Source organism: Spermophilus citellus (genome assembly GCF_964194105.1).
Source record: "Spermophilus citellus genome assembly, chromosome: 10".
Lineage (NCBI taxonomy): Eukaryota > Metazoa > Chordata > Mammalia > Rodentia > Sciuridae > Spermophilus > Spermophilus citellus.
The window spans coordinates 122819894-122837467 of NC_138197.1; the positions used below are offsets into that span (position 1 = coordinate 122819894).

The 17574-nt window shown below is 51.3% G+C and overlaps 3 protein-coding genes across 5 annotated transcripts in view; 1 reads left to right on the forward strand and 2 right to left on the reverse strand.

Annotated features, from left to right (window-relative positions):
• MTERF2 (mitochondrial transcription termination factor 2) overlaps nt 1-17574 on the reverse strand; it is a 666987-nt gene that overhangs the window by 475311 nt on the left and 174102 nt on the right. The gene's annotated exons all lie outside the window — the stretch shown is intronic.
• The window catches only part of ABTB3 (ankyrin repeat and BTB domain containing 3), a 263740-nt gene that overhangs the window by 162666 nt on the left and 83500 nt on the right, over nt 1-17574 (forward strand). For all 3 annotated transcript variants that reach the window (XM_081310319.1, XM_081310320.1, XM_081310318.1), the window contains exon 3: nt 11094-11298. In XM_081310319.1, coding sequence (XP_081166445.1) covers nt 11094-11298 — 205 coding nt within the window. The remainder of the gene's footprint in view (nt 1-11093; nt 11299-17574) is intronic.
• LOC308657965 (uncharacterized protein) overlaps nt 8782-17574 on the reverse strand; it is an 87899-nt gene continuing 79106 nt past the window's right edge. Inside the window, exons 4-5 of the mRNA XM_081310321.1 lie at nt 9590-9697; nt 8782-8964 (exon numbers count right to left, since the gene is read on the reverse strand). Of these exons, the coding sequence (XP_081166447.1) occupies nt 8816-8964; nt 9590-9697 (257 nt within the window). The 3' untranslated portion in view covers nt 8782-8815. The remainder of the gene's footprint in view (nt 8965-9589; nt 9698-17574) is intronic.

Consider the following 17574-nt stretch of genomic DNA (forward strand, 5'->3'; position numbering starts at 1 on the left):
ATGACCCTGACCCTGGACATGTAGAATCTGGCTGCAGCCTTGGGACCTGTCTGCATGGGTATTGCCAAGGATGAGGCCCCTGCACCAGGTGGCCCAGTACCTGACCCCCCCCCACCCCATGTCTCAGAGGTTGGTCCTGGGAGAGCTCAAAGCCCCCTCCTGACCTCAGACCCTGAGGGGCCCTGCATAATTCTGGTGCCTTCGTCAAAGCAAGCACCTGCTGAACAGATCCTCACGCCCCCTGCGCAGGCAGCCTGCGGGCGCAACCTGCTGCATAAATTGTTTTTAAGGATAATTTGCTCTGTAAATTAAGCCCTGTCATCACTGAATGTTGACTTTCATGTGCGAATTGCCGCACGCAGATGGGTGTTGTTAATTGCGAGTGGGTTCCGAACATCCGTCAAGTCGTTGCAGAAGCACTTTGATAAGCCGTCAGGTCGACAGAAGGTTCAGGGTGGCCTCTCTGGATCTGCCTGTGGTCTAGTCGGCTGGCCCTGGGGTCCAACACAGACTGGCTCTCTGCGTACACAGAGAGCGGTTCTTCCTATTCACAGGTCACCTGCTGAGGTGACCACGTTTCTGCAGCCAAGGGTCAAGAGCAGAGCCCTTTCCTAACAGGTGACAATCCCAGCAGATGAGGGTCCCCGCACTAGGGCACCCCCTGTGTTCCGTGGTCCCCACTTTATGATAAGGGGTGAAGGGAGGTCCAGCAGACAGCTCCACTCAGACCCAAGAGCCCCTCTGTGAGATCAGGGGGTGGGCCGGGGCTGTGACCGTCCCTCTGGGGGGAACCTGCTGTTTGCACTGTAGGGTGCAGGCTGGATTCCATGCTCTGATCCAAATTGGAGATGGGACCGTTCACAAAGGTTACCACGTCCCTAAATAGGGGATCACCCTGCACCCCAGGCTCTCTCCCTGGGACCCCTGCCCAGTTCCTCAGGGCGCCCATATTACAATCCAGGGCTGCTTGATCCACCAGCCTGTGGCCACCTCCCCCCGTCCAGTCTGTTTTGGTGCTACAGCTTGGATCTCGAATGTCCCCCAAAGCCTCCTGCACTGAAGCCATAGTCTCCAGCCCATGGCCTCCATAAGCTGGGCAGCCTCCTCCACCCCCCACTCCCGCTGTGATTCTCTGTGCCACTGCGGGCCCCAAGCAATGGCACCAGGCCACCATAGGCAGAAACCTCGGATACCTCAGGCCAAAATAAATCCTTTGTCCCGACAGGGATGTGGTCACCATGATGGAAAGCTGACCGACATCCCCTGCTTTGGGGTGACGACATTTCCATTTCTGGAACTGTCACTGTGTCCCAAATGCTTTGAGTGCATCCCAGATGTCATCGTTCCCGTTGCACAGACGAGATAGACTGAGGCTTAGGACAGGTCCTCGCCTGGCCCCGCGCTCCCCTGCCCGTAAGCGGCAGAGTCGGGATTCAGACCATTTCCCCCTGTGGCCTCTGCTGGGGGTGCCCAGGCCCTGAGCGCCTCCTGCCTCCCCCAGAGCTGGGGAAGCAGCCGCTGAGTGTCAGACGAGTGACCTGAAGTGAACTAGCCGAGACCCAGACACGGAGAAGGTGCTCAGGTGACCAGAGACGTTTCCCGCTGGACTTCTGAGCCCCGGGACCTGGGGCACATTCTAGAACACGTGGAAGGGAGGCTCCATCAGGACACCGCGAGGTCCCCAACTGACACTGAACCCCCGGAACTTCCCAAGGTGCCGCACCTCGTGGCTGACCTCAGCGTCTGACCTCAGCGTCTGCGGGGCAGTGCCGACCCCTTCCCTGACCCGGGAGCAGGGCTGGAGGAAGCAGTGCGCCCCGCTCCCCAGCCAGGCCACACAGGAGAGGGGACCTGGATTCCCTCCTTTGGGGACCAGCTCATCCCTGCCTTTGGTCCCGTCCACCTCCGTGACCTGATCCCGGCTTTTCTGCCTGTCACCCCAGTCTCGCCCCCAGCGCCTGATCAAGCCCCACCTGAAGGTCGTTAATTACAGGGTTTGCTTCTCTTGTTCCCATAAATGGGAGTATCGTGGTAAAGTGCCTCTTGCTGATGTCTTTCCCCACTGTAATGTGAACCTGTTGTCCCCACTCAGCCGGGCAATCAGACAGGGCCATGAATTTACACCTGGATCAGAAGGTTTTCTAACTCAAAGTCTCTAGGGGGGAAAAACAACTGCATAGAAACAGCCCTTCTGGCTGAGACAAGGGTTCTCTCTCCTTGTTTGAAATGTGGGTGAGCTCTTCTCAGACTCCTGCTGCCTCTGGCCCTGGGGTGTACCTGTAACCTTCTCAGGTGGCAAGGTAGCTGCTGGCCTCTTGGTAGGTCCTGAATGGGCACTCGTGCTTCTACCACAGGGCCTTTGCACCCACAGCTCACTATTCTTGGAAAGCCTTCCTCTCATATTCACAAGGTTCCTCCCTCACTTCATTCAAATCTCAGCCAAAATGTCACCTCGGAGAGGTGTTCCTGTGGCCGTGCCACCCACTGACCCTCCCCTTCAGTCCCTGTCCCCTCTCCTGCTTTCATTTCCCTCTCGGCACTCAGTACTACCGACACACTGTGAGTTTGATGATTTTCTGACTCCCCCACCAGACTCTGCTCCCACGAGAGCTGAGACTCTTGTAAACATCACTGAAGCCCCGATGCCTAGAACAACGTCTGACACACAGTAGGACTCAATATGTGTTTGATGAATGACTGAATGAGTGAGTGGATGGCAAGCTTCCCCCTGAATCCCGAGACGAAGTTCTGCTGTTCCTCCGTCACTCCTTCTCCATAAGAACAGATTTCTGGTTAGTTGGCACCTAATGACCTAGTCCTGTCCCTTCCTCCCTTCTTTCTTCTTTTTTTCCTTTCCAAGGGGAGAGGTCTGGGTGAGGCAAGTTAAACAGCAGTTTATGACGCTGGAGAACATCTCAGTACTCACTTATGCTGTGTGACTTGGGGCAAGTGACTTGATCACTCTGATCCTTATTCTACCATCTGTGAAAGGAGGGTGGCCATGCTTGCCCTGCCCCAGGGTGTGGGAGGTCTGAGGAACATATTATAGAAGTGCTAGTTAACCCCAAGTAAGATGAAGAGTAGGGGAGGAAGCGAAGACACTGTCTCAACGTGGGATGGGGCAGAAGGAGCCCCCATTAAAATGCATAAACCGGAGTGACAGCTTCTTGGGAGCTGGTAAGAGGAAGGCACAGGGATGATCGCAGGTGACACACAGAACACTAATTTTAATTGCTATGCATGTTTTATGAGTGCTAGAAGAACGTGAGTTCTCCATTTATGGCACTGGTAGGAAGTTTCCTTGTGAGTAAATTCATTTGTGTGAGTGAACGAGCCAATTTAAAGCAAAATATTAAGTAAATAAATTGTATGAGCCACCCACAGATAGGAGCGACGCCGTGGTGGCGAGTCCCAGGGGCTGACGTTGGGAAACATGATCATCGCTAGATTGATGCTCAAGTAGGCTCCGCTCTGAGGCCCAGATTCCAGCGTCCCAAGCTCAGGGGAGCGAGTGACAGATGGATTTGTTGTTTGGGGTTCATGAGGCTGGCAGAGGGGCCAGCAGATGGCACAGGGAGATGGTGGGGTGTGAAGCGGACCAGTGATGTGAGGAGCCCCCCTGCCCACCCGTCTCCCGTGGCCAGTCCTCCTAGGAGACAGACCTGAGGTCCCTGATCCAGGTGCTGCTCTGCCGCTCGTGGTGGTGGTGGTGATGATGGAAATGAAGGTGGTGGTGGTGATGATTATGGAGGTGAGGGTGGTGATGATGGAGATGATGGTGGTGGTGATGGAGATGATGGAGGTGATGGAGATGGTGGAGGTGATAGAGATGGTGGAGATGATGGAGGTGATGGAGATGATGGAGGTGATGGAGATGATGGAGGTGATGGAGATGATGGAGGTGATGGAGATGATGGTGGAGATGGAGATGATGGAGATGATGGTGGTGATGGAGATGATGGAGGTGATGGAGATGATGGAGGTGATGGAGATGATGGTGGAGATGGAGATGATGGTGGAGATGGAGATGATGGAGGTGATAGAGATGGTGGAGATGATGGTGGTGATGGAGATGATGGTGGTGATGGAGATGATGGAGGTGATGGAGATGGTGGAGGTGATAGAGATGGTGGAGATGATGGAGGTGATGGAGATGATGGAGGTGATGGAGATGATGGAGGTGATGGAGATGATGGTGGAGATGGAGATGATGGAGGTGATAGAGATGGTGGAGATGATGGTGGTGATGGAGATGATGGAGGTGATGGAGATGATGGAGGTGATGGAGATGATGGTGGAGATGGAGATGATGGTGGAGATGGAGATGATGGAGGTGATAGAGATGGTGGAGATGATGGTGGTGATGGAGATGATGGTGGTGATGGAGATGATGGAGGTGATGGAGATGGTGGAGGTGATAGAGATGGTGGAGATGATGGAGGTGATGGAGATGATGGAGGTGATGGAGATGATGGAGGTGATGGAGATGATGGTGGAGATGGAGATGATGGAGGTGATAGAGATGGTGGAGATGATGGTGGTGATGGAGATGATGGAGGTGATGGAGATGATGGAGGTGATGGAGATGATGGTGGAGATGGAGATGATGGTGGAGATGGAGATGATGGAGGTGATAGAGATGGTGGAGATGATGGTGGTGATGGAGATGATGGAGGTGATGGAGATGATGGTGGTGATGGAGATGATGGAGGTGATGGAGATGATGGAGGTGATGGAGATGATGGAGGTGATAGAGATGGTGGAGATTATGGTGGTGATGGAGATGATGGAGGTGATGGAGATGATGGAGGTGATGGAGATGATGGTGGAGATGGAGATGATGGTGGAGATGGAGATGATGGAGGTGATAGAGATGGTGGAGATGATGGTGGTGATGGAGATGATGGAGGTGATGGAGATGATGGTGGTGATGGAGATGATGGTGGAGATGGAGATGATGGTGGAGATGGAGATGATGGAGGTGATAGAGATGGTGGAGATGATGGAGGTGATGGAGATGATGGAGGTGATAGAGATGGTGGAGATGATGGTGGTGATGGAGGTGATGGAGGTGATGGAGATGATGGTGGTGATGATGGAGATGATGGAGGTGATAGAGATGATGGTGGAGATGGAGATGATGGTGGAGATGGAGATGATGGAGGTGATAGAGATGGTGGAGATGATGGAGGTGATGGAGATGATGGAGGTGATAGAGATGGTGGAGATGATGGTGGTGATGGAGATGATGGTGGTGATGGAGATGATGGTGGAGATGGAGATGATGGAGGTGATAGAGATGGTGGAGATGATGGAGGTGATGGAGATGATGGAGGTGATAGAGATGATGGAGATGATGGTGGTGATGGAGATGATGGTGGAGATGGAGATGATGGAGGTGATAGAGATGGTGGAGATGATGGTGGTGATGGAGATGATGGAGGTGATGGAGATGATGGTGGTGATGGAGATGATGGTGGAGGTGATAATGGAGATGAGATAATGATGATGGTGATGATGACAAACATGGTGATGATAAAAGAATAGTGCTGAGTGCTGAGTAAGCATAGACAGTGTACCAGACCCTGTTCCAAGTACTTTGAATGCTTTATATGTATCTCCTCATTTAATTCTGTGGAGGAAGTACTATTATTATCCCCATTTTACAAATGAGCAGACCAAGGTTATGTACTTCATGGATGTTTCTCATTTAATCCACATAACAAATCCATTATGTCATAATGACTCCTGCGTTCAGAGAGGTTAAGTAACTTACCGAGAGTCACACAGCTAGATAGTGGCAAGTTGGAGGCTCAGATTCAGGCAGTCTAACCCCATGCTGCCTTTTCCCAGGGCACGAGGCACGGTCTCTACCCTTGAGGTCAGTACAGGAGGTGCAGACGGTTAACAGTGAAGTGCCACATAATTAAGCAAGGACATCCTAGCATGTGGGCAAAAGGGCGACTTGATTCTGACTGGGGGCATCCTGGAGGGCTCCTTGGAAGAAGGGGAATTTGATCACGTCCCTGAAGTCTTCAATAATTGGAGGACAGAAAAAAGGGTGACCCACAGCGAGACCACAGTCACCAAACCCGGGAGCCTGGAATGGCAGGGCAAGCTGCGCGGTGGCCCGAGGACCCAGGGAGCTCCTAGCCCACCCAGGGCGAGGGTGCCCAGCAGCCAGGCTTCCCAGCTCCTGGGGGAGGGAAGAGGTGGTGGGGGGCCATGATGTGGGCCCCTCCTCTTCTCTACTCCCTTTGGATTTTTCTTGTTTCATGTTATTTAGTGGGAGCTCTTGAAAGAGAGAGGCAGAAAAGTCAGCGAGTTCTCATCTAACCCTGGATGTGGAAGGTAAATACCAGGCGGTGAGCTTGTGATTCTGACAATATAAATAGCACACGGCAGAATTCAAAGTTCAGAGACTAGAGAAAGTGGGATGGGAATGTCACCCTTAATCCCCGCGGGCGGAGAAAGCTTTGGTCAACCCGTTGGGTTTTCCCTGCCCGTGACTTACTTTGTGCACAGTTTTTAAACCATAATCCTGATCCCAGCGTTCGCAATCCTGAACTTTCCTTTTTGCCATTAGCCATTTAACATGAAGGTTCTTCCTCGGACTGTTGCAGAGAGGCGTGAGCATCTTTAATGACCTCATGGATGGACTATTTAATCTCGTGGCTACGTGGGGCTTCCCTGAGCCAAGCTTTTTATATGCGAACATTCATTGTGTCAAACTTTGGATCCTGTAAATAGGGTTTGGGTGCAGATCCGTGTGAATGAAGACTTGGTTGGATTTTGAATGCTAACTCTAGGACACATTCCCAGGGTGGGCTTTGTGGCTGAGGGCTTGGGGCGTGGGTTAATATCTTTGCTACTCCATGCTCAATTGCTCCAAGATGGATGGACAGCTGGCCAGCTGTCGTGGCAGACTTTGAGAGAGGGACTCGGATCCCAGGCGGGTGAAGACACACAGGCCTGAGAGCCAGATGGTCTGGGGGTTGGAACCTTGTCTTCCCCCCACTAACCCTGTAGACTGGGGCCTCGGTTTTCTTATCTGTAAGACAGGGTTTCCCCCTTTGGGCACCGTGGACATTCAGGGCTGAATTCTTTGTGGGGACTACCCCGTCATCAGATCCGTACAGGACATTTAGCAGCATCCCAAAACTTGACCCACTGGGTGCCAGTAGCCCCTGAACGTGACAACCCCAAATGTCTCCAGATACTGCCAAATGGCCCCAGGAGGCAAGATCAGTTGGTGACCACAGCTGCAACATTGAGATAATATCGATCCACACCACGAAGAGCACCCAGAGGGCTGGACACGGCGTCCAGCAGGTGCTCCACATGCCTGGCCTGGCCTCCGTGCTTAATGGATGACAGCTGTTCCCATTGTTGGTGATAATGGTGACCATTATGGTCTCGTGCTGTTGGACACTGCAGAGAGGACACCTGGGCGGGCTGGACCAACAAGGGGCCAGTCCTGGCTCTCGGGGCCTCGGTTCTTGGACGGCACTTCCAGCTCCTGCTGTTTAGGACGGGGAGTGCTGGGAGGGGTCACTTCCTGTGGAGCCAAGCCCTTCATGCTGTCCTCCCTGTCCCTCAGGCCTGGCCGCCCTCCGTTTCTCAGATCCTGCCAATTCACTGAAAGGCAGCCCCTTACCCAGTGTTTGGTAATCCCCAGGTGACATAGGACTGTGTCCCCAGGTGAGATGGGTGACATAGGACAAAACCTCCCAGAAGCTTTTGAGAGTCCCCAGGTGGCCCATGACCCATGGCCACTCTTTCTTCCTGCCTTGCTCAGCTCAGCATGGGGCTGCCCAGGACCTGAGGCCGTGACCCCCCGGAACCTGCCTGGAGCCCCACACCCCCCTCCTGCCGTGGCTGGGGCCACCTTTGCCCACCCTGACACCCAAGCCGAGGGCAGTTCTGGAAACCCCCCGTCCGTCCGTCCTTCCTGCAGCTGCACCGTATCCACACCGCCCTCCCCTCCCCTGCACGGGGCAGCAGGTGCCACCAGTAGAGGCCAGCGAGACGGGCACGGAGCTCTCTGCCCCGACTCTGCTGTGCCGAGGCTGCTGTGATCCTGCTGTGAGCCACTGCCACAGCGTGAAGACCCCTCCCTTGCCCTTGTAGGTGGCCTGCTGTGCCCTCAAGCCCGTGCAGTGGCCGGGAGCCTGTTCTTACCCTCTGTGGCAGGGAGGTCACTCACTCTCCTCATTGGTAAGATGCATGTGCTGTGAGGACCCACGTCACAGGGCTGTGTGGCCCTGGAACAGTCCCCACAGGGTGCTCAGCACTGCACCCCACACAGGAAGCGCTGGGTGTAGTCTTGGTAACACCCCCACAGCCTCGTCCCATGGCCCCCAAACCAAGCTGCCCGGGCTGCACATTCTCAGGGTTCGTGACCAATGGCCACAACAGGCCACTATAAAGAACGTGGGCCGTTCACAGTTTTCAGGGCAGAGCCCTGTCAGCCTTGTGGGAGGCCAGGTGGGCCATCTGCTCCGATGGACCAGGCTTCCTGGCGGGTCAGTGTGGACTTACTCTTTAGAACAGGGGTCTTCCATGTTTCCCATCTGTGGCCCCTTGGCTTCCCTCCCCACCTGCCTCTAAAGGAGCTCGTCTTTCCCTGATTCTTCTTTTAATTTCTTGGGTGTGTTTTCCAGCTGTGGGAAATGGAGAGAGGAAGAGCAAGCTCTGGACTAGGAATGGTAAAGTTCGAAGAGGTGTAGGGAAGCAACGCTCCGTCTCCATCGTTGGTGCTGCTATAGCAAAGTACCTGAGACTGGGAAAGCTGAAAGATTAGAAATGTATTTCCTCAGAGGTGTGGAGATGGAGGAATTCCAAAATCAAGGTGCCAGCAGGTTTGGCATCGTGAGAGCTGGCTCTCTTTGCTTCCGAGATGGTGCCTTGTTCCTGTGTCCTCAAGCAGAAGGCAGAAGGACAAGAGAAGAGGGATTTTCAGCTCTGAAAAATAGGAAGGGAATTTGCCTTTTTGTTCCCTCAGGACCCTTAGCTGATTAGACAGTGCCTGCCTGCAATGGGTGAGGGCAGATCTTCTTTACCCTGTCCACTGGTTCAAATGCCAGTCTCTTCCAGAACCGCCCTCACAGATGTATCCAGAAATAATGCCTGACCAGCTATCTGGGCATCCCCTAGTCCAGTCAAGTTAGCATCTGTAAGTAGCCATCACACCCCTGACTGCTGGCTCCTCAGCCCTGGCACCTGCTGTCCAGGTATTAAGCCCCTGGATTAGACTCTAGTTAGCTTGTCCTCATGTGGCCTTGGAATTCAGGTAACTCAAGAGATCCTCTTTCCTCTGACAACTTTTATCAGAAATAACGACTGCTTAAGATCTTGCCTCCAGGAGGATTTTGAAGCTACATTTGCACTGGGAAGGAAAGGGCTCTGAGCACCTTTCCACAGCTGACTCCCCTTAAAGAGGGCCAACAGCCCCACAGCTGACTCCCCAAAAGCCCCCACTGTCAATCATATTTTGAGGTAGTGCCCCCCCACTTGGGACACAGAAACCTAGATAGGAGTTCTAAGCCTCCAGAGGAGAAGCCCCTCCCTCCTGCTCTGCCACACTCACCTGGGTTTCGATGGCAGGCAAAGGTGGAGATGTTCCGCGGGAGGGTGGAGAATGTGCAGGTCTGAAGGCTAGATTTCTGCTGCACAGTGAAGCACGGGCATGGGGAGGCTGGCACCACGTCAGAGATTGTGTTAGGGTTCTCCAGAGAGACAGAACCAATTGTGTCTATACACACGTGTGTGTGTGAGTGTAGACAGGAAGAAAGACTGAGAAAAATTTATTTTAAGAATTGGATCACTGGGGCTGTGGCTCAGTGGCAGAGCACTTGGCTAGCACGTGTGAGCCCTGGGTTCGCTCCTCAGCACCCCATGAAAATAAATAAGTAAAATAAAGGCATTGTGTCCGTCTACCACTAAAAAATAAATATTGAAAAAAAAAGAATTGGATCACTTGGTCATGGGGCTGAAAGTCCAAAATCTACCATATAAACCCACAGGCTAGAAATTCTAGTAAGAGTTCATGCTGCCTGGAGCAGAATTCCTTCCTCTTTGGGGAACTTTTAATTCCTTTAACTAATGGGATGAGGTCCACCCACATTATGGAAGGTCATCTGCTTGACTCAAAGTCCAATGATTTCAATGCTAATTACACCTTTAAAAAAAATACCCTCACATCAACATATAGAGCAGGGTCGACCAAATGACTGAGCACCGAAGCCCAGCCACACTGACACATCCAATTAACCATCACAGGCGTCTTAGATGAGTGTCTTTCAAAGTGTACAACACGGTCTGCTGTGCATGGGATGATTCTAAGTTGGACAATGTGGTGCATCGAATAATACCAATCCCAGAGTGATTCTTTCCCATTCATTTGTTACTTTAAGAAGAAAGACTCTGTTGGATATGAGCCCCTGACCCTTGTCTAACACTTACTATTTGGAATAAAAGAAAGTGGGACCAGAATTCAGCTAGAAATGAATTACACTGCTCTGCGTTTGCTGGATTTACTTTTCCATCAACTTTCTATTTTGGACCATGGACTGATATTCTTCCATTTGTGATAGTGACATCATTTTCCTTTTTTTAGATAGATGTATTTACATAAAACAAAATGAGCCTCTTTCACTTTAATTAAAGAATTATTTAAGAGGAGGGGAGAATTATTTAAGAGGAGGGGAGAGTGTTCTGGAAAGAGCAAATAGTACATGCACAGTGTCGGAGAGCATAACCCGTTCTTGTGTCTGCAAATATCATTGGCTCCAACCTAGGCCTGGGAGCCGGGCACAGAGGGCTTCCCCTGCCTTGCGTTCCACAAGTACAGGAGCAATGGCCCCGACAGCCACTGAGCTTGACTCAGCACCCAGGTCCGGTAAGCCCCTGACAGCCATGTGATGAACACACGTTCTCTTCTCTGCCTGATATGTGACCTGGAGGTCCCCTGGGGCCCTTCAGTTAAGGAAGGACCCCAGCGATCAGAGTCTCTGCAGAGATTTTCAGACACAGCTTCTCTGCGGCTGTTGCCTGCCTGGAGGATGTGACTGACGTCTGGCTTCTGTCCACAGGTGACCTGGTGTCCCGCGCCATGCATCACCTGCAGCCCCTCAACGCCAAGCACCACGGCAACGGCACCCCCCTACACCACAAGCAGGGGGCGCTGTACTGGGAGCCCGAGGCCCTGTACACGCTTTGCTACTTCATGCACTGCCCGCAGATGGAGTGGGAAAACCCCAACGTGGAGCCTTCCAAGGTCAACCTGCAGGTGGAAAGGTAAGCCTCGCCTGTCTCCGGTGGCCAGAGAGAAGCTCCCCTGGTCACCTCAGCCTGCCACTCTGGGGTGCAGTGAGGGTCCATGAGGGGAGGGATCCTGGGGTCAGAACCCCCCCCCTTCCCAAAACTTGTCGCGGGATCCAGATGGAAACCTTGTGTCCTGCGGGGACAGCCTAGAGCCAGGGTTCTCCAGATTGGGTTTTTACAGGGCTCGTCCTGTTGAGGTAAAATGGCTTTGGTCATGGAGTGGGCCCGAAAATCCAGGGGAAGGGCCTCTGGGCGCAGCCGGCTTCCTTGTGGGCGAAGTTATCTCCATCCTCCTTCCTGATGGCCTCCCTGGGTCCACGGGGAACTAGAAACACTAGCTCAGCCAGAGGGGCTTCCCAGGTGGCAGGAGGCTGGGCCACCCAAGGGGAGGACAGTCTGGGAGGAGGCCTGGCTTGGGCTGCCCCCAGCTCTGCCCCTCTGCTTCTGTGTGGCTGAAGCGGGCTGTTCCCAAGGTTCCCCAGGACTCTCTGGGGACAGCTCCACCCTCTCAGACACAGGGCTTTAGGGAAAGCTGCCTCCTTTACAGGGGGTTCACGGATCCTCCCTCCATAGTGGCTCACAAACCAGGCCCCGGCCTCCACACAGGCCCTGTTCGCTCCAAGTACCATGGGAGTGACCCCAGTTTATCAAAGAGAGACGCCAGGAGGGAGACTCTGTGGCCTAACTTCCTGGGCTCAAGTCTAAGCTCTTCTAATGAAAAGCTGAGGGTCCTGGGAAAGTGCCTTAAACTCTGTGCCTCAGTCATCTCTGTGCCTCCTCATCTGCAAACCAGGGACACAAAGAGTAAATCCTTCCTAGGACTAAATGATTAAATGAGCTGAACAGTGCCCAGTACATATAAGTGCCCAAGAAATGCTGGCTTTTATTATTGTCATGGTACTGTTATGCGCCTCCCAGCATGGGCTCAGTACGATTTTCCTTTCTGTTAGTTCCTAAAGCTCCCTGGATCTCCAAAGCTCCGTGGATACTGGCTCCCTCCCCAAATCACACATGTCTCTGGACTTTTAGTTAAGGGAAGGGGATGGAGCATAGACCAGGTGGAACTTGCTTCTTATTTTTGAAGAATCCCGAGTTGGCATCCATATGTCAATCCGCATGTCAATCTAGGGTGGAGTTAACGTATCAGGGGTTATGCAGGCCTCTCTCGGTGTCCAGGCCACCTCAGGGGACATCCCGTGCATATTTTCATGTGCAAACATGCCCCAGTAAAATGCCCGGGGTCCCTGAGTAAATTTTTAAAAATCATCTGAGTTAGACACCAAAGCTTTGCTTGCCCTGACTGTGCGTCCCGAGGGTTGAGGGGGTAGAAGCCACTGGCCTCCCCCTAAGGAGCACCAGATGCATCATCCCCTGCCCTCAACGGGATATAGTGTACCTTCCCCCAAGACACCCCAGACCCCCATCTCCCCACAGATGAGCTCCTCCATCTTCAGCCAGACCCTGCCTCCCTTGAGCCTCCCCTTCCACTCAACCCTCCCCTCTGGGATCCACCATGGAGTCTCACACTCTCTGCCTGCCTCTGCTCATAGCACCTTATTTTCTGCCTAGCACAGAAATTTTAAATTATATGTATTTCTGAGCTTCATGAGGGCAGACAACACCTCTGTTGGGGCCATCCGTCCACAGCCAAGGCCAAGCTCAGCACCTGGGGCAGAGAGGGAAGCAACAGACATTTGTAGAATGAAGTGATGATCTTTGACTATTTCTTGAGTTTTTAAAACCTGTGAGATGCTCGTGGGTGGGACTTTTCTCCAGAAACTTTGTTGTGAAAGAAAGAAAGAAAGAACGAAAGAAAGAAAGAAAGAAGGAAGGAAGGAAGGAAGGAAGGAAGGAAGGAAGGAAGGAAGGAAGGAAAGAAAATTTTGTAAGATTTATGATTATCTACATTCCAAATGTAAGGATAAATGATGGTAGGTTCCTATCTTAAATAGACTCACTTTAAGTCTCGAACAAGGTTTCCCTCCCCTTTATCATGACTGGAAATATTATTTTAGGGACAGATGAGGCAGGGCACCGAAGACAGCAGGAGACAGTTTTGTTTGGCTGCAGCCAGGTTCAGAGGGCACAGCTTTTGCTGTAATCAATCAATCCCCTGAACCCCGAGTTCAGGGAGTTTCAGAGTTTTATACCCAACATGTAAGGGAAGGGGCTCAGAAGCTCACAGTCTGCAGAAGTTCACATAAAAGCAGCTTTTTCTTTCACTGTTCTGGGCAAGTTAACCCTTCAAGGACCACACCTGAGAAGGGGAGAGCTTCTTCTCCCCTTTCTTTCCTCCCCCTGCCCGCTGTTACCATGGAGCCCAGTTGTAACTTATCTTAAAAATGTAGACATCTCTGTGAAACCCAGCTCAAGGCCAGAGGCCTTGTTTGCACATTTCTTCAAAGTACTATACTGGATATGTTTGTGAAAAACTAGTAAGGGGGTGTCCAGCACCTGGAGTGCTGGTATCTTCTCTGCCCGTGGCCAAGTAAACAGATCAACACGAAAATAGGACGTTTATCTACATTGGACTCTTTTGCAGAGACTCTTTTGCTAACAGTCCTAAAATCAGCCCTGGTGAAGATTTCTGGAGAGGCCCAGTTAAGACTTTTCAGTGGAGAAAGGGGGTGCCACTTCAGTATCAGTGATTCTTGGATGTCTTCGGCCATGGATTATTTCAGTAACTTGTTGCCACATGTGATAAAATAGTAGGATTAATAGGAATAGGAGTGTTTCATCACCCTAGGTAGCTTGATCTGTCTGGGAGGAGGAAAGAGGAGCTTCACTTAGAAGACTAGACAAATAGGGAGTTCCAAGCACCCCCACTCTTCCTGCAACAAAGCAGAATTTATACCCACGCAGGAACTGCTCTCAGCCCTTTGGCAAGCAAGTTGTACCAACAGATGTGGCAAAACGCCTGCCAGAGGAATCTCAGCCACAAACACAAGTGCATGATGATCAGTCACCAACTGTTTAAGAAAATGAATGCTGCGAAACAAAACGGCCTTAACAAATGGAAGAATTTACACTTGAAGAAACTGAGTTCCTAACCCCTAGGAGCTCATGGCACCCAAATACCTCTTGCAGGCTACTTTCTGTACTAAAAGATCACCCCAGACCATCACTTCTCAATGTTTCTTCATTTGTGACCTGTGACAAATGAGATCCAAATTTCAACATAGTCCCGTGGACATAAGCAGGGTTATTCAGAACATCCGAATGCTACTTATAGCTCCGCTCCACTCCTTTCCCCTAAGGAACCCACATCAGCATGCAGGGGAGGGGACGTGTCCTTGGTACCAACAGCACTGCCACTTAGGATGCTTAGTTGCAAAAGCTGACCTGCTGTGGTAGCTTAAGCAGAGGGAAACCTCAGGGAGGCCGGGCGTGGGCAGCAGGTTAACAGGCCCTTTTGCTTCTGCATGAGAATTTGACCTTGGGTTAATTCTCTAGCTCTGTTCCCCTGGAAACCTGATAAAAATTGCAGTTTCCAGGCAACATTGCTTGCAGGTAGAACGAGCCCAGATTGGTCAATTGTATCTGACCTGGTAGTACTAGAAATACTTGATAAAGATCCAGAGCTTTGGGGTTCTCTGAATTCACTGGCTCTTGTAACCGGCCGACCTTGAAAGATAATTTTACAGAGTTGTAAAAAGAGATATTGGGAGTTGTAAAGCAGGACAGCTCCACAGCTACCCAAAGGGATCTCATCTCCTTACAACCTGGGGGTCCCCTGGGCTGAGAGATTTCCTCCTGTAGAGAATGACCAGCTCAGAGAGGGCTCTGGACGGTGGGGATAGACCAGACCTCCGAAGAGGCATAAAGAGGCAGTGCGGGGCACAGAGTACTGGATGAGCGACTACCATGTACCTCTTACATCCTGTGTGAGGCGCTTTGCATTCTGTGTAGCTGAATCCTCACCTTGGCCTTGTGAGCTAGGAACATCCTTATCCACTGGTGAGAAAATTAAATCTTTGACCCTACCCTGCTACTTAATAGAAAAATTCTATTGGGAAGCTAAGGGTCTTGGTAGCACATTAATATATCTCTGTATTTTTTAAATTGATGAAAATAATTCTATTTACCAAATGTAATATGTAAATCAATCAATACATATATACATCAGTTAGACAGGAGGAATAAATTTGGGATTTTACTTTAATATTCCAGAGCCAAAATACATGGGTAGTATCCTGGTTCCAATACTCATTAGCTGTGTGACCTTCAATAGGTTACTTAACTACTCTGAGACTCACTTTGCTTATCCTACAAGAGGAGAATCTTCTTCAGAGAGCTGTTAAGACACTATTACGGGTTCAGGTAGTTAAAGTTCTAAAATTCAGCACACATTAGGCTGTTTTAAATAATGGCTATTATTATTCTCACTGCTGTGGCTTTTATCACCTGGAGGTATGTGGTCCCAGGGCCTCTCAGGATTTGGATCTTGTTAACATGTAGATTCTACTCATTAGTCCTCAGGGTGGGGCCTGAGAGGCTTTGTTTCTAACAAGCTCCAGGTGCAGCCGCCAGTCCAAGGACACTCTGCTCTAGTTTTTGTGTCTGTCTTATCTTCACTTCAACCTACACTAGCTTCCAAATTTAAGTTGCATGAAAGCAAAAAGTAAGCCTATGACTTTTGTCACCTGGTAGCACTTCACCCGTCATAGGTACCTAGTAAATATTTCCTGGAGTTTAGGGGCTGGATTGAGCCTCGCAGGCCCTCCACTGTCCTTACCTCTGCATGGGTCCCAGAGGCCAGGCGGGGCCAGCCTACAGCGCTCTGGGGGGGCTCTGGAGCAACTGCCACCCAGGGACAGCTCTGAGCCTACAAGGAGCCAGACAAGGAGGCCCAGCTCCTCTTACAGGACTCAGGATGGCAAATTAGTGACAAGCTGTGGAAAGGAAAGGCCAGGCAGGATGTGACAGGTGTCGTCCTGGGGGACAGCATCGGGTCAGATCCTGAACTTCACCAGCTTCACGCTGCTGAACACCTCCCGCCTCTGGGCTTGTCAACCCGCTTGGACTCAGGTGCCTGGGAATGTTTCCCAGCCAAGGGGGAGAAATTGCTCCTGACCCCAGGTGACGAGCTGAGGGACTCATGGTAAGAACGGCGCTATCTCCCTGGCCACCCCCAGGTGTTCCAATATCTACATCTTTTCTGAATCCACTGAACTGGTTCCCCATAGCTGTCTGGTCTAGTCTGATACCAGCTTCTCCTGATTTGAGGGAAAAAAAGGATAGAAAACTTGACTTTTATGACACAAAGACTAAGGTCCAGAGCCTCCCTGTCCAGCCTGGTAACCACGAGCCATGGGCAGCGATTTGTATTTAAATATGTTGAAATTAAATAAAACATAAGCTTCACTTCCTTAGTGCCACTAGCCTCATTTCAAATACTCGAAAGCTGCTGTGGCTGATGGTTCTTGTATGGGACATTTCCATCATCTCAGCCCTGGACCAGAGACTCGTTCCGGGAGTGACCCACCCCCTATAGGAAAACAGCCATGGAACATCCAGAATGCTACTTATAACTCTGCTCCACTCTTTTCCCCCAGGGAACCCACATCAGCATGCAGGAGAGAGGAGGTGTCCTTGGTACCAACAGCACTGTCACTTAGGATGCTTAGTCGCAAAAGCTGACCTGCTGTGGCAGCTTAAGCAGAAGGGAGACCCCGGGGAGGCCGGACATGGGCAGCAGGTTAACAGACCTTCTTGCTTCTCCATGAGAATTTGACCTTGGGTTAATTCTCTAGCTCTCAGCTTTCCCAAGCAACAAGGAAGGAGCCTTTGGAGAGGCAAGGGACAAGCTCTCCTCCTGAAGTGTATGCCCTGGTCCCATGTTTTCATCATCTTGAACTCAGTTTCTTAAGGCGTGTTCATCACCATCAGATTTTGTCAGGTACTTATGACATCCTACGGGTCCCTGGGCAACGTTTCCTTCCATTGTTATCCCTAGCTTGCTGATGAGGAACGACAGGCTCAGAGAGGTTGTGCAATTTGCTCAGGTTACACAGCTCATCAGAGCAGAGCTGGGATGCAAAGTCAGGAAGCTTGAGTCCTCCTGAGCTCCCTCTCTACCATGTGTCACACCCAGGGGACAAGGAAGGACAAAAGGATTCCCTGTGAAGGTTAAAAGCCTGCAGATCAGTGTCCAGGAACATCTTGCTTTATATGCTTTCCTCTGCCTCTTTTTTATTTCCTTCTCTATTTTTCCTGGCCTCAGGTCTCAGTGAATATTGTTCATATAAA